Source organism: Dendrobates tinctorius, unplaced genomic scaffold (genome assembly GCF_039654945.1).
Source record: "Dendrobates tinctorius isolate UK_male_01 unplaced genomic scaffold, ASM3965494v1 ptg000093l, whole genome shotgun sequence".
Classification (NCBI taxonomy): domain Eukaryota; kingdom Metazoa; phylum Chordata; class Amphibia; order Anura; family Dendrobatidae; genus Dendrobates; species Dendrobates tinctorius.
Window position 1 is genome coordinate 2,287,310 of NW_027361761.1, and position 17,683 is coordinate 2,304,992.

At 46.2% G+C, this 17,683-nt stretch overlaps 1 protein-coding gene across 9 annotated transcripts in view; it reads left to right on the top strand.

The window, feature by feature from the left end:
* Positions 1-17,683, top strand: part of MSRA (methionine sulfoxide reductase A) — a 324,741-nt gene that overhangs the window by 149,255 nt on the left and 157,803 nt on the right. For all 9 annotated transcript variants that reach the window (XM_073586359.1, XM_073586363.1, XM_073586364.1 and 6 more), the window contains one exon: positions 10,685-10,753. In XM_073586359.1, coding sequence (XP_073442460.1) covers positions 10,685-10,753 — 69 coding nt within the window. The remainder of the gene's footprint in view (positions 1-10,684; positions 10,754-17,683) is intronic.

Here is a 17,683-nt window from a genome sequence, read left to right on the forward strand (position 1 = left end):
GCCCCTTATGTGCAAGAATATAACTACTATAATAATGCCCCTATGTACAAGAATATAACTACTATAATACTGCCCCTATGTACAAGAATATAACTACTATAATACTGCCCCTATGTACAAGAATATAACTACTATAATACTGCTGCCTATGTACAAGAATATAACTACTATAATACTGCCCCTTATGTGCAAGAATATAACTACTATAATAATGCCCCTATGTACAAGAATATAACTACTATAATACTGCCCCTATGTACAAGAATATAACTACTATAATACTGCTGCCTATGTACAAGAATATAACTACTATAATACTGCCCCCTATGTGCAAGAATATAACTACTATAACACTGCCCCTATGTACAAGAATATACTGTAACTACTATAATACTGCTCCCTATGTACAAGAATATAACTACTATAATACTGCCCCTATGTACAAGAATATAACTACTATAATACTGCCCCTATGTACAAGAATATAACTACTATAATACTGCCCCCTATGTACAAGAATATAACTACTATAATACTGCTCCCTGTGTACAAGAATATAACTACTATAATACTGCCCCTATGTACAAGAATATAACTACTATAATACTGCCCCTATGTACAAGAATATAACTACTATAATACTGCTCCCTGTGTACAAGAATATAACTACTATAATACTGCCCCTTATGTACAAGAATATAACTACTATAATACTGTCCCTATATACAAGAATATAACTACTATAATACTGCCCCCTATGTGCAAGAATATAACTACTATAACACTGCCCCTATGTACAAGAATATACTGTAACTACTATAATACTGCTCCCTATATACAAGAATATAACTACTATAATACTGCCCCCTATGTACAAGAATATAACTACTATAACACTGCCCCTATGTACAAAAATATATCTACTATAATACTGCTCCCTATATACAAGAATATAACTACTATAATACTGCCCCCTATGTACAAGAATATAACTACTATAACACTGCCCCTATGTACAAAAATATATCTACTATAATACTGCTCCTATGTACAAGAATATAACTACTATAATACTGCTCCTATGTACAAGAATATAACTACTATAATACTGCTCCTATGTACAAGAATATAACTACTATAATAATACTGCCCCTATATACAAGAATATAACTTCTATAATACTGCCCCCTATGTACAAGAATATAACTACTATAACACTGCCCCTATGTACAAGAATATACTGTAACTACTATAATACTGCTCCCTATATACAAGAATATAACTACTATAATACTGCCCCCTATGTACAAGAATATAACTACTATAACACTGCCCCTATGTACAAAAATATATCTACTATAATACTGCTCCCTATATACAAGAATATAACTACTATAATACTGCCCCCTATGTACAAGAATATAACTACTATAACACTGCCCCTATGTACAAAAATATATCTACTATAATACTGCTCCTATGTACAAGAATATAACTACTATAATACTGCTCCCTATGTACAAGAATATAACTACTATAATACTGCTCCTATGTACAAGAATATAACTACTATAATACTGCTCCTATGTACAAGAATATAACTACTATAATAATACTGCCCCTATATACAAGAATATAACTTCTATAATACTGCCCCCTATGTACAAGAATATAACTACTATAATAATACTGCCCCTATGTACAAGAATATAACTACTATAATACTGCGTCCTATATAAAAAAAAGTGACAATACCCTTCATGTCTTTCTGATTTGACTTGTTCTCTTTACTTTATGTAAGTTATAGTTAACCCTTTTTACATTTTTGTTGTTGATTTCTGTGCAGTATTACAGAACCGTTTTCTGCAGCTTTCTGTCACATTTAGCCTTTTGAGGGCAGCAGAGGCTCGGCTTTTGGCACAGCCCTCATTCTGTACAGGATAATCTAATGATGTTGATTTCCTGAACGTTTTTGATAAGTGAAGTACCTGAAAAAAAAAATAGAGTATGTGTTCGCTGAAAAGAGAGCGATTTTCAGCAGACAATCAGCTCTCTAGGACGTTGTGTGCCGCCCGGTGATTGTGTTTGCACAATATGCAACAATACGGTTCTGTTCAAAACTATTTCAGCAAAAATAATCTGCAGATGGCCGGACGTTTAGTAATTGTAAAACCGCGTGTTCTAAATTCCGACTATTTGCTGTGTGTAAGAGACGTGATTTAAGATTGTGGAGCCAATGCGAAATCATGTGCCATACATAGTACCGTAGTATTATAAAGAGTCGGTCACCCACTTTACCAATAATAGTGAAATAATATTTACTTTTAATATTTTTTTTAAATCTCCACAATCCCAAAATGGGGCTCTGAAATGTGTAACCAGAAGCGAGTGGTGGCCATGCGTGCTTAGTACTCTTCCCTTTTTTTCCCTCTACGGGACAACTGAAGATAGCGAGCGCTGCACTTGCATTTCTCCGACACTCCAAAAAAGAATGTTTGGAGCCGTGTTATGTGTGATAGTTGGGAGGCCCGTGAATTTCTTACCATCCGGCGTCCCCGATTTATCAGGACTGGTGCCACGTCATCCATGCAACGTGACCACTGACCTGAACGCTGGATCCTAGTGCCGCCAATCCATCCGCTCCTCTCTAGTAATCATGATTGCTTATATTCGGTCGCAGCAATTTGACCAGAATGTGGTCAAGGTGGACAACTTCTTTAGAAGTGTCTTCATTAACCAGTTTTTGAGAAGACTACAGAACCAAGAGAATAATGAAGTGACCGTACTAAAAGAGAATGGGTCAAAGTTTAAAAAAAGTGACACCTCCAGGTTCAGGAGTTACGAAGCTCTGAGTGGAGCTTTTCATCATTAATGGGATGAAGCCCAACAATTTCCTGAGAAATTTCAAAATTTGATCCCTCCCCAAAAAGACTGAGCATCTAAATAAACCCCAAAAATGGAATGATCTTCATGTTAAAAGCATAAAGGACAAAAGTTCCCTCTCATCTGTACTCGTAGATTTCCAGCAGCCCCATAGAGAATGACTTGAGCGGTGTTGTGCATGCTTGGCCACCACTTGATTCTCATGGGGCATTATCTGTGCTATGTGACTACTGACTTGGACGCTGGATCCGAGTGCCGTGAATCGATCCGCTCATCTCTAGACTTTGGGATTGGTTTTATCTGCAATAGTTTAGAGCAATTTGACCAGAATGTGGTCAAAATGGACAACCTCCTTAGAAGCGTCTTCATTAACCAGTTTTGGAGAAGACCTCGGAACCAGGAGTGTAATGAAGGGACCATAAAAAAAGAACAGTAGGAGCGTCGAGGGGGTCAAAGCTTTGACACCTTCTGGCTTTTAATAGTGGAGCTCTTCATCATTAAGGGAATGAAGCCCAACAATTTGCCGACAATTTCCTCAAAGGACTGAGCATCTGAATAAACCTCTAATACGGAATGATCCTACGTTAAAAGACCAAAAAGAGAAAAGGTCCCTCTCAGCCATATGAGAGGAATATCTTGGTAGATAAGCTTTCGTCAGGTTTCCTTGTAGGCTCTATAACATGGACTTGTTCTCACATCTCCTGAGTCATCTGTGCCGGATCTAATGGAGTGGAACAAGCAGAGATATATGAATGGTAATTACCTATTGAGTTTCCAAGGGTCCAGATGAAAGTTGGGTACAGATTAGGAAGAAGGAAGATCTTGAGCCTGTGGATGGATGATCACTGTTAACTCTTTTGTGGTACTGTGCATTTCGCGCTGCGGATACTGGAAGAATCACTCACTCTTCTTTACAGCCACATAGTGACCTTGTCTCTGGCCTTTAAATAGACTGTGGTGGTTATTCAGCTTTTATAATGAGTTAAAGGGGTGTTCTCAAGTTCTTAAATTGCTTTAATTAGTTAGGCAGCATGATCATTGGAAGTTTGTAATTGAGTTGCTTTTTCTATCTGTTGTCATTTTCCCACAATGAGAGCTTTTATCTTTTATAGTGTACAGCTTACTTGTATGGAGGCCGGCTTTCAAACCCAGGCCGAGAGTGTACAATTCTAACATTCCAGGAGAGGAGTTAACTCTTAACATCCCAGTCACCTTTCTCCAGGCCATTGATTTGATTTCTATGCAGCATTGGCTTCTCATCTCTTTCCTCTCCCTTTCAGCTTCTGGTACAGTTATAAATCTCCATCCCTGAAGCTTTCACAGTTTCACTAGTATTATAGTTCTACTGCTCAACAGAAAGAGCCTGTCCTGTTAGAAAATGGGAGGTAACAAGATTTGTAATGAGATTGCATTCTGAGCTGCTCATTTGAGAATACCCCTTTAATCTACTTGAAAAGTGACATTATAAATATGTTAAAAAAAAAAAAAATTTTCTTAGGCCTAATTCAGGAATCCGTCAGGTTTAACACAGTCTTCGTGCAGACCAACTATAATGTACGGATTGACTGCAGGTCTCCTGTCCTGAAATTAACAGTCTCATCCATTCCTATAAAGCTGTTAAGTTTCATGTAACACATACATCAGAATAAGGCTTTATACTATGTTACATCCTGTATTATACTCCAGAGCTGCACTCACTATTCTGCTGGTGCAGTCACTGTGTGCATACATTACATTACTGATCCTGAGTTACATCCTGTATTATACTCCAGAACTGCACTTACTATTCTGCTGGTGCAGTCGCTGTGTACATACATTACATTACTGATCCTGAGTTACATCATGTATTATACTCCAGAGCTACACTCACTATTCTGCTGGTACAGTCACTGTGTACATACATTACTGATCCTGAGTTACATCCTGTATTATACTCCAGAGCTGCACTCACTATTCTGCTGGTGCAGTCACTGAGTACATACATTACATTACTGATCCTGAGTTACATCCTGTATTATACTCCAGAGCTGCGCTCACTATTCTGCTGGTGCAGTCACTGTGTATATACATTACCTTACTGATCCTGAGTTACATCCTGTACTATACAACAGAGATGCGCTCACTATTCTGCTGGTGCAGTCACTGTGTACATACATTACATTACTGATCCTGAGTTACATCCTGTATTATATTCCAGAGCTGCACTCACTATTCTGCTGGTGCAGTCACTGTGTACATACATTACTGATCCTGAGTTACATCCTGTATTATACTCCAGAGCTGCGCTCACTATTCTGCTGGTGCAGTCACTGTGTACATACATTACATTACTGATCCTGAGTTACATCCTGTATTATATTCCAGAGCTGCACTCACTATTCTGCTGGTGCAGTCACTGTGTACATACATTACTGATCCTGAGTTACATCCTGTATTATACTCCAGAGCTGCGCTCACTATTCTGCTGGTGCAGTCACTGTGTACATACATTACATTACTGATCCTGAGTTACATCCTGTATTATATTCCAGAGCTGCACTCACTATTCTGCTGGTGCAGTCACTATGTACATACATTACTGATCCTGAGTTACATCCTGTATTATACTCCAGAGCTGCGCTCAATATTCTGCTGTTGCAGTCACTGTGTACATACATTACATTACTGATCCTGAGTTACATCCTGTATTATACCCCAGAGCTGCACTCACTATTCTGCTGGTGCAGTCACTCTTTTATTACAGATCTTGAGTTACATCCTGTATTATGCTTCAGGGCTGCACTCACTATTCTGCTGTTGCAGTCACTGTGTACATTTTGGCAGCCATTGTTCATCTTCTAGTCATCGTCAATTGTTCTTTTATTTTGGTTTCCTCTTTCCAAAACTTTCCGTCGCTTCTTTTTTTCCCCATTTGGTTGTTGAAGGGCGGCTAATCAAGGACGTTGTCTTGTCTCGGTGACTCTCATCTAGACAGTTTTACAGATGTAAGAACAAAGAATCAATTAAAATCAGTTTAATGGGCTGTGAAAATGGTTGTGTGGCTCATTTTTTTGAGCAGAGGGTGCCACACATTCTAATGAAGTAGGGAGGTGGCTGCTTCTCCTCTACCTGCAAACACAAACAATCGGCGTCTGATTCCCTCTGCAGGGACCTGACACGGATGACACTCGACAGCGAGATTAGAGGGGAGCTCGTCTCAGGCAAGAAAATGCTGTAACCATCAACAGAGAAGAAATGCTGAGAAATCATCGTTGGCCGCCGCTCATTCCCGATTCCGAGGCCTCACTGACAGCTCACGCCACCATGTCTTGGATTCAGCGTGCTGGACCTGATGTAAGAGGCAATCATGGATGATGGGTGTTGGGCACTTTGTATGTGAACACTAAATACAGAAAAGTATTCGGAAATGTCGTAATCATCGAATTCCAATTTCTCATTCAGTCCCATAACCTTCCCCCCTCTCGGTGTATAACATCTGGCCCCTCGACGTAGAACATTCGTCACCTCGGTGTTTGACATTCGGCCCTTCGGTGTTTGACATCCGGCCCCTCAGTGTATGACGTCCGGCCCCTTGGTGTATGATTTCCGGCCCCTCGGTGTGTGACGTCCGGCCCCTCGATGTATGACGTCCGGCCCCTTGGTGTATGATTTCCGGCCCCTTGGTGTATGATTTCCGGCCCCTCGGTGTGTGACGTCCGGCCCCTCGATGTATGACGTCCGGCCCCTCGGTGTATGACATTCGGCCCTTCAGAGTATTGCATCAGGTCCCTCGGTGTATGACGTCCGGCCCCTCGGTGTATGACGTCCGGCCCCTCGGTGTATGACATTCGGCCCCTCAGAGTATTGCATCAGGTCCCTCGGTGTATGACGTCCGGCCCCTCGTTGTATGACGTCCGGCCCCTCGTATGATGTCCGGCCCCTCGTTGTATGACGTCCGGCCCCTCGTTGTATGACGTCCGGCCCCTCGGTGTATGACGTCCGGCCCCTCGGTGTATGACGTCCGGCCCCTCGGTGTATGACGTCCGGCCCCTCGGTGTATGACGTCCGGCCCCTCGGTGTAGGACGTCCGGCCCCTCGGTGTAGGACGTCCGGCCCCTCGGTGTATGACGTCCGGCCCCTCGGTGTATGACGTCCGGCCCCTCGGTGTACGACGTCCGGCCCCTCGGTGTACGACGTCCGGCCCCTCGGTGTACGACGTCCGGCCCCTCGGTGTACGACGTCCGGCCCCTCGGTGTACGACGTCCGGCCCCTCGGTGTACGACGTCCGGCCCCTTGGTTTATAGCATCCGTCCATTCAATTTATATTACATCCAGCCCCTCGGTGTATGACGTCCGTCCCCTCGGTGTATAACTTCCGTCCCCTTGGTGTATAACGTCCGTCCCCTCGGTGCATAGCATCCGTCCCCTCGGTGTATAGCATCCGTCCCCTCGATGTATGACGTCCGGCCCCTCGGTGCATAGCATCCGTCCCCTCGGTGTATAACGTCCGTCCCCTCGATGTATGACGTCCGGCCCCTCGGTGCATAGCATCCGTCCCCTCGATGTATAGCATCCGGCCCCTCGGTGTATGACGTCCGGCCCCTCGGTGTATGACGTCCGGCCCCTCGGTGTATGACGTCCGGCCCCTCGGTGTATAGCATCCGTCCCCTCGATGTATAACATTCGGACCCTCGCTCCCCGGTGTATAATGTCTGCCCACCCTGACATCTGCCTTTTACGTTAGTGCAGCGCTCACTGATACCAGCGCGTTTCTGCAATAGGAGCCACAGGAGTAACAAGTCCGTTTATGACAAATCTTCCTTCCTAAAATCTTCTCTCATCAACGGTGAGTGATATTATTGAGAAGTGGAAGGAGCCTCAGCCATGAAGTGGAGACCCCGTAATGTTACAGAGCTGGGGTCCAAGTGCCAAGGAGCAGAAGGCAGAAAAGTCACCACCTCTCTGCTGACCCCATAACTGCAGACCTCATCTGGTATAGAATCAGCACAAACTACACCCACGCCAGGAGCTTAATGGTCGAGCACCTTCATGCAGCCGTACATCACCAAGCACAATACCGGGCGTCTGATGGAGTGCTGTTAAGATACCACTACTGGACTCTGGAGGAGACGTGTTCTGTGCAGTGACAGATCTCACTTCTCTATCTGACGTCTGATGGAGGAGTCTGGGTTTTGTGATTCCAGGAGGACGTTACCCCCTGACAACGTTGTGCCCCCTGTACAGATGGTGGAGGAGGATAATGCTATGGGATTGTTATCAGGGGTCGGCATTGGGCCCTTAGCTTCAGTAATGGGAAATCTTAATCTTCAGCACAAAACATTGTGGACAATTGTAGCTTCAGCTTTGTGAGAACAGTTTGGGGAAGACCCTTATCTAACCCCCATGACTGTGCCCAGTGCACCAGCAAAATAAATAATTTTCACAGTTGTAAAGTATCAGCTTTAATGCAGGTATCATTAGTTTGGGCTGTGAAATTCTGCCGACAGCGTCCCTTTAATCGCTGTACTTGGTTTTAGTCTGACTTTTCTTTTCTAGCGTTCACCCTACATTTGTTCGGATGTGTTGCCTACAAGCTGCAGTTTTTGGGGTGCCGTTGTTTCTGTGTCTTACTGAACATGCACCCTTCTTATACTTAGCGCAGGTGTCCCGCGTGGTGCCGAGCGGATAGGCTTACGCTTCCACTATATATTCGTATTCAGTGGATTAATAAAACCGCCTGTTACTTTATTATATGGAAAAGCTCCACAAAGTAGAAAAAAATCAGACGACTCCATTAAAAGCTCCGTCCACAGATTGTGTATCCAGTAAATGATCCTGGAATCTCGCCTCTCAGTGAAACGCGTCGCCCGCGGTATTATTATGAGCAATATCACTGAAAGGTGGAGAAAGGTCAGCGCAATCTCTTCTAATTGAATTCTGCGCTGAATCCCGGAGATCCCGGGGTGTTTTATTGATGAAAGCAAAATATCCGTTTTAAATTATACATTAACATTTCTCTGGTAACATTACTCCTGCGGAGCTGTAATCCTGCAGCCAGGAACGTTTTAATGGGCCCTTAATCCTTCATAAAGCAAAAAAAACTGAGCCTCATGCTGCAGGGGTGAAGAACGTGCGAGGGTTTTGTGAACGTTTATTTACCTCGATCCGACATGTGGTGTAATCCCCATCAGATCCCAGACGCAGCAGGGATTCTCCGTATCCCACACACGTCAGGGACAGTATCGGGGCAAAACAAGTCACCTCTCGTTGTGTTTTACAGCAATAGTGAAGACGCCAGAACAATCCTATAAATAGAACACTATGGGGGAATCCTACAAGTATGGGGGATCCTACAAGTATAGGACTATGGGGAGTCCTACAAGTATGAGGAGTCCTTCGGGTATGATGGATACGTTGGAGTCCTACAAGTATGGGGAGTCCTACAAGTATGGGGAATATTAGGGATCATACAAGTATAGGGAGTCCTACAAGTATGAGGAATATGGGGAATCCTACAGGTATGGGACTTTGGGGAATCCTATAAATGTGAGACTATGGGGAATCATACAATTATGGAGAGTCCTACAAGTATGGGACTATGGGGAATCCTACAAGTATGGGGAGACCTTCAAGTATGAGGGATGTGTTGGAGTCCTACAAGTATGGGAAATATGGGGAATGCTACAAGTGTGGGGAATCCTACAAGTATGGGACTATTGGGAATCCTACAAGTATGGGCACTATTGAGGATCCTACAAGTATGGGGAATCCTACAAGTATGTTACTCTGGGGGATCCTACAATTATGGAGAGTCCTACAAGTATGGGAGACCCTACAGGTATGGGACTATGGGGAATCCTACAAGTATGGAGAGTCCTACAGGTGTGGGGGAGCCTACAAATATGGGACTATGTGGGATCCTACAAGTATGGGGAGTCAGACAAGTAAATCCTTTATGGGGAATCCTACAAGTATGGCCATTTTGGGGAATCCTACAAGTATGGCCATTTTGGGGAATCCTACAATTAATGCCACTATGGGGAATCTTACAATTATGGCCGCTATGGGGAATCTTACAATTATGGCCACTATGGGGAATCTTACAATTATGGCCGCTATGGGGAATCTTACAATTATGGCCACTATGGGGAGTCCTACAAGTATGGCCACTATGGGGAATCCTACAAGTATGGCCACTGTGGGTAGTCCTACAAGTATGGCCACTATGGGGAATCCTACAATTATGAGACTATGGGTAGTCCTACAAGTATGGCCACTATGGGGAATCCTACAACTATGGTCACTATGGGGAATCCTACAATTATGGCCACTATGGGAATCTTACAATTATGGCCACTATGGGGAGTCGTACAAGTATTGGGAGTCCTACAAGTATGGGACTATGGGAAGTCCTATAAATATGGGTAAGGGCTTATTTAGACATCTAGTTGTTTTTTTTTTCCACATATGAGAAAATTTGTTAGTTTAGACATCCGATCTGTTAATAATATGTGGGATATTAGTTACTGTTGTCCATATTTTGTTTGTTCTGTTTTTTTTATGCTGTTTTTTTAATAGTTTTTATTATTTTTTTGTTGGCTATTCCAAATTTATTTTTGAAGGGATGTGGATGGGTTCTTACTGACCCAATTGAGTTACGGCCATTAGCACAGTATTTTGCTGCATTTTTTATTGCAGGAATTGTGATAATTTGTTCTATTGTTAAATAATTACTTTATTATTTAGTTTTTGTTTTTGGCCTTTATTACATCCATACATCTTAACACTATACTTACGTGACCTTTTGTGTTATGTTTTTCAGCTAGACACCATGTAAATGGAAATTCAATGGTCGAACCATTTCCCGAAGGGACACAGATGGCGATATTTGGTAAGTAACCACAAAAAATGTAGAAAGTTATGGACTAACCGATATCAGGGTGTCACGCCACTCTCACCTGGGGGCGGGGTCTCGGGTCCGACGTCACCTCTTCCAGTGCCGCGCCCCCTCCGGGGGTCTCGGCGGGTGCACACGCGCACCACTCGCACCTAGTCCCATGGTTGCGCTGCTGATTCTAGAATCGTAGAGTTAGAAGGGACCTCCTGGGCCATCTGGTCCCACCCCCTGCTCAAAGCAGGATTCGCTAAGTCATCCCAGACAGATGTCTGTCCAGCCTCTGTTTGAAGATTTCTTCTCTGCTCTGTCTCAGGTCTCGTCCTCTCTATGTCCTGGAGGACCTGACCCGGAAGTCCAGGTGATCATGTGATATGTCAGGCTACCTCCCCCTGTGGGAGGTGCCTGATTATTGTTGTGCTTCGTGGTTTGGTCGCTTCGGTCCTTGCTTGGCTGTGCGTTATACTCGGGTCCTCTGCCTTTTGCCCTGTCTCTGTGCTTTGCTCTACCGTGCCTCCTGGCACATGCTCCATACCCACGCTCTGCTCTGTGCCCTGTCTGTCCCTTACTTTGGTGTGCTTCCTTGCACGCATCCTACTTTGCCCGCTCCCGGGCGTGCTTGCCCGTACGTGCAACACGTGTTTTCGTACACACGCCTTGCACGGGTCCAGTATCTATCGCACTCCCGTGTACACGCTCTGTACGGTCGTATACCCTGCGTACTCCTGAGACCACGCTTTGCACTCTCCTCTCTCCAGTTCACTCTCCGTTGCATTCTGTAAACACACTCAACCCTGTCTTCTGTGAGCTGGCCACCTGGTTCCAGCAGTCGTGGTATCTTACCCCCTTGGGCTTGCCCCTGACACTCCCTGTATATGGGGTGGTTCTCATTAGGCCGGCTTGCCCAGGGAAGGTGGGTGCCACGACCCAGAGGGTCCACTCCGGAGTCATCACGGTATAAAAGTATAATGAGGCCATGGACCCCGCTGGGACCTCTGCACAGAAGGAACTGGTGTTTCTGCGAGAGAACCAGACTCGCATTATGTCTTTCATGAAGACAATGGACTCTCGCCTGTCTGCTTTACAGGCTGCGGATCCCGGTAATGCCTCCCAGCTTGCCAGTCTCCAGCAAGAGCTGGTCCAGCAGCGCAATACCCAGTCTCACATTTTATCTAAATATAGGCCTCCGTGGATGACTGCCTGCTTGCCATGCAGTCGGCATCTTCGCAGACGCCATCTCGTGTCTCTGATTCCGTGTCTGCACCTCCTCCCCGTCTCGCTAAACCGCCTCGTTATGGCGGAGATCCCAAGCTGTGCCGGGGTTTTCTTAATCAATGTCGCCTGCACTTTGAGTTGTTGCATGGACTAGTGCTTTGATCATCTAACCACCCCCTGGTGTGCTGGCCCCAGCTGCCAAATTATCCCAAACCAGCTCCCACAATCCCTCTCTCCTGACCCTGTAGTGTGGCCTATATATAGTAGTCCCTAAAAGGAAGCACGCAGTGTGGGGTGCAGACACAGTGTGGGGTGCAGCACGCAAGCATCACAGAAGCTATGCATCAAGAAAACGGCAGTTATCCATGGCAGTTAATCAGGGCAAGAATCAGGTAACCCACACTTTGCTTTCCCCTTTAACCATTTGCTTTATTTCTATCCTCCTGTGCTCCCTTGCCATCCACATTCACCACCCCATCCCCCCTCCATCACGACTCAAACACATCAGCCCCTCTATACTTCCCTCTCTCATGTACAGCTCCCATGCACTCATGAGCTCCTCACCTTCCTGAGAAACCTCAGCCCATCTTGCCCAAACACATCGCAGAAAAAAACTGCTTACAATTCCAACAACTATTTGCTCTTTATCTTCCTACTCCTACTGATTTCAGGTGACATCTCCCCCAAAGCACAAGCCCCTATCACAGACATTTGTGCTGATGACCTGGCCTCCAATTTTACAGAAAAAATAGATAATATCCGTCAGGAAATCTGCTCCCAACCCTAAGTGCTGTGACTCCCATTCCTTCCTGCATCTCCCTTGGCTCACTTTCCACATTTGATCCCATCACAGAAGAAGAAATGTCCAGACTCCTCTCTTCCTCTCGTCCGACCACATGCACTACCGACCCCCTTCCCTCACATCTCCTCCAGTCTCTCTCCAGTCATCACAACTCCCCTAAGTACAATCTTTAATCTCTCCCTCTCCTCGGGCATTTTCCCATCCTCCTTCAAATGCGCCATCGTTACTCCATTACTAAAGAAACCCGCTCTTGACCCATCCTGCACAAACAACTACAGACCAGTCTCCAATCTCCCCTTCATCTCTAAACTTTCGGAGCGCCTAGTTTACTCCTGCCTTACCCGTTACCTCTCCACTCACTTCCTTCTAGACCCTTCACGGTCCGGCTTCCGCCCCCTACAATCGACTGAAACTGCACTCATCAAAGTGACCAATGACCTTCTGACAGAAAAACGTAATGGCCTCCACTCTCTGCTCATTCTTCTCGACCTATCTGCAGCTTTTGACAGTGTTTACCACCATCTCCTACTCTCTAGGCTCCAGTCACTAGGCATTAAGGGCACTGCTCTCTCCTGGTTCTCTTCCTATCTTTCTGACTGCTTCTTCAGTGTTTTGTTCTTTATGCTGATGAAACACAACCATATAGGTCATTCCCCGACCTTACCCCTGCTGTACTACAGAATGCCAGTGACTGTCTGTCCGCAGTTTCCAACATCATGTCCGCTCTCTATCTGAAACTCAACCTCTCCAAAACTGAACTACTTCTGCTCCTGCCGTCTACTAACCTCCCTAAAGCTGACATTTTCCTCTCTGTGGGTGGCACCACAATAACACCCCGTCAGCAGGCACACTGTCTGGGTGTTATGTTTGACACCAATCTCTCCTTCACATCCCATATACAATCTCTTGCCCGCTCTTGCCACTTACACCTAAAGAACATCTCTAAAATCCACCCTCTTCTCACCATGGAAACAACAAAAACCCTCACTGTAGCATTGATCCACTCCCGCCTGGATTACTGCAACGCTCTATTAATTGGCCTCCCTATTACTCGACTATCCCCTCTCCAGTCCATACTTAATGCAGCAGCCAAGGTCATCTCTCTGGCTAATCGGTACTCGGACACGTCCGCTCTTCGCCAGTCCTTACATTGGCTGCCCATTCATTATAAGATCCAATTCAAAGTACTTGTTCTCACCCACAAAGCTCTCCACAGTGTGGCCCCCCCCTACATCTCCTCCCTCATTTCTGTCTAACCGACCGCTGCCTCTGCAAACGACTTTCGACTAACCTCTGCACTAATCCGTACCTCCCACTCCCGACTCCAAGACTTCTCCTGCGCTGCACCAACCCTCTGGAATGCTCTACCCCAAGAAATTAGGACTATCCACAATTTGCATAGTTTCAGGCGCTCCCTCAAAACACATTTGTTCAGAGCGGCCTATCACGTTCACTAATCAAAGTCATTCTATGTGTAAGTGTGCATGTGTAGCCCATTCACTATCTCCATCCATCCCTCACTCCTTCAAGATGGCTGGACCATCATTGTAAATACACCATTGGAAATACACACCTGTACTTTGTATCTCCCCCACCTCATTGTAGCTTGTAAGCTCTCACGAGCAGGGTCGTCTTATTTTGCTTTAATTGTTGTATTGTTAACGTTGTTACTTATGACTTGTGTTTTGAAACTGTTAAATTGTAAAGCGCTGCGGAATATGTTGGCGCTATATACCGTAAATAAAGATTATTATTATTGCCCCAGCAGTATCCCACCGACCGGGCTAAGGTGGCTTTTATCATGTCCCATCTGGAGGGAGAGGCTTTATCTTGGGTGAATACTCTTTGGGAACGAGACGACCCCGTTGTGTGCAGTATTGCTACCTTTTTGGACACCTTTCGGTGGGTCTTTGATGAGCCCTGGCGTCTTGCTTCCGCCACAGAGTCCCTCTTTAATCTCCAGCAGGGCACTCTCACGGTCGGACAATACGTGATCCGCTTTCGCACGTTGTCTTCTGAACTAGGCTGGAACAACGAGGCCTTGGTTGGGGCCCTTTGAAGGGGGTTGTTGGGCATGATCAATGATGAGCTCGCTGGACGAGATACTCCGACCACCTTGGAGGATCTCATTTCCCTCGCCACATGCATTGATTTGCGCTTTCAAGAGAGGCTGCCAGGGAGAGGAGATCCTTTAGGCCTTCCTCTTCTTCTGCCCATAGACCACCTAGTAATCGAACTTCAGGTTCCTCCTGCTGCTCTGCACCTGAACCTATGCAGGTAGACCGGGTTAAGTTGGTGGAACAATGCTGGAGAGAGAAGTTGACACAAGGCTTGTGCTTACACTGCGGTGGGACGTCTCACTTCTTACGCTCTTGTCCAGAGAGGCCGGGAAATGCCTCCACCTAAGTCTGGAAAGAGAGGCCTCCTTAGGTGTGTCTGACTCCTCTCCTCCTCTGACTCTTTCTGTTTTGATTGTCCAGAGTCCGAGACGTGGTTCACAAGTGGCATACGTGGATTCGGGCGTGGCAGGCAACTTTATTCGGCTTAGGGAGGTGAAGAAATACCGGATTCCCGTGATCTCCTTAAAGCACCCTCGGATGATTGCTTCCGTAGATGGTAAACTTCTGCAAGAGCCTGTCACCATGGTCACGGAAGAGGTGGTTTTGCAAATTGGGACCTTACATCAAGAGAAGATCGCCTTCTATGTTCTGCCTAACCTCTCATGCACTGCTTCCTTGGCTTTGGACACATGAGCCTGTTCTGGATTGGCGTTCCGGAGAGGTCCCTTCGGTGGGGGCATCCATGTCAAGAGAGATGTTTGCGTCCTGTCCGTCCAGCCATTTCCCTTCTCGAGGTCCTGCGGAACTGCCTTCTGCCTACTGGTCTTTTTTGGACATTTTTGATAAAAAGGAGGCGGAGACCTTACCACCTCATCGGCCCTACGACTGTCCGGTTGAGCTTCGGCTGGGAACTACCCCGCCAAGGGGCCGAATATATCCACTTTCTCCAGCCGAGACATCTGCCATGTCCGAGTATATCCGTGAGAACCTGGCCAGGGGGTTTATACGAAAATCCTCCTAGCCCGCAGGGGCCGGCTTCTTTGTAAAAAAGGACGGTTCTCTTCGGCTGTGCATCGATTAGAGGTCTGAATGACATCACGATCAAGAATAAGTACCCTCTACCGCTCATCCCTGAGCTATTTGATCGCCTGAGAGGGGCCCGGGTGTTCTCCAAATTAGACCTACGTGGAGCCTACAGCCTCATTTGAATCTGCCATGGAGACGAGTGGAAGATCGCGTTTAATACCCGGGACGGTCATTACGAGTACCTTGTCATGCCTTTTGGCCTATGTAACGCTCCTGCGGTATTTCAGGAATTTGTCAACGACATCTTCCGGGACCTGCTGTACTCCTGCGTTATGGTCTATCTAGACGACCTCCTCTTCTACTCCCCAGATTTGTCTTCCCACCGGAGGAGTGTCCGTCTGGTACCACAGCGTCTGCGTGAGAACCCGCCTATACGCTGAGAAGGAGAAGTGCATCTTCGAGCAGTCTTCCTTGCCCTTTCTGGGCTACATCGTCTCTGAGTCTGGATTGGAAATGGACCCTGAAAAATTGTCTGCTATCCTCCAGTGGCCACGCCTGGTAGGAGTCAAAGCTATCCAACGTTTCCTCAGTTTTGCCAACTACTACCGTCAGTTTATTCCGCATTTCTCGTCCGTGATCAAGTCAATCTCGTGCCTCACTCGAAAAGGAGTCTGCTCAGCAATATGGTTTCAGGAGGCCGAAGATGCTTTCCAAACCTGAAACAAGTTTTTGCGGCTGCGCTTGTACTTCATCGGCCCGAGGCGAATAAACCGTTTGTTTTGGAAGTGGATGCATGCTCCACTGGTGCTAGCTAGCGCAGTGCTGTCTCAGAGGTCCTCTTCTGGTCAATTGGTCACCTGTGGGTTCTTTTCGAAGGCCTTCTCTCCTGCGGAGTGCAACTATGCCATTGGGGATCGAATGCTATTAGCCATAAAGATGGCTTTGGAGGAATGGCGCTACCTCCTGGAGGGGTCAAACCATCCTTTTACCATCTTCACTGACCATAAGAACCTGGCCTACCTTCAGTCAGCCCAAAGGCTCAATCCCCGACAGGCCAGGTGGTCCCCGTTCTTTACCCATTTCGACTTCGAGTTGCATTTCCATCCTGGTCAATAGAATGTCAAGGCTGACGTGTTATCTCGGTCTCTCCAGCTTCCAGACTTGGAAGAGGAGCCTTCACACATTATTCATCCGCTCAAAATCATCACGGTGGCTCCCGTAAAGCTGATCACCCCGCCTCCAGGCAAAACCTTCGTTCTTGAGGCTGATGGGAGAGAGGTTCTGCATTGGGGACACTCCTCCAAGATCTCTGGACATGTCGGAGTAAAGAAGACTCTGGATCTCATTTCCCGGTTCTACTGGTGGCCTTCTCTCCGCCAAGACGTGGCGGACTTCACTCCTTTGTGTCCCTCCTGTGCCAAAGTCAAGGTCCCCAGGCAGTTGCCTTCAGGCCTCCTGATTCCGTTATCTGTTCCATCATCTCCGTGGCAACACATAGCCTTGGACTTTATTACGGACCTACCTCGCTCTTCCGGTTGCACCACCATTCTGGTAGTAGTGGACCGGTTCTCTAAGATGGCACACTTTGTTCCGATACCGGGGCTGCCCTCTGCACCCAAATTGGCAAAGGTCTTCGTCCAGCACGTCTTCCGACTTCATGCATTCCCGAAACACATTGTATCTGATCGCGGTGTCCAATTCACGTCTTGATTCTGGAGGGCCTTATGTGGACTCTTGGAGGTGAAATTAGATTTCTCCTCTGTATACCACCCACAAACCAACGGCCAAGTGGAGCGTGTAAATCAAGTGCTGGCATGCTATCTA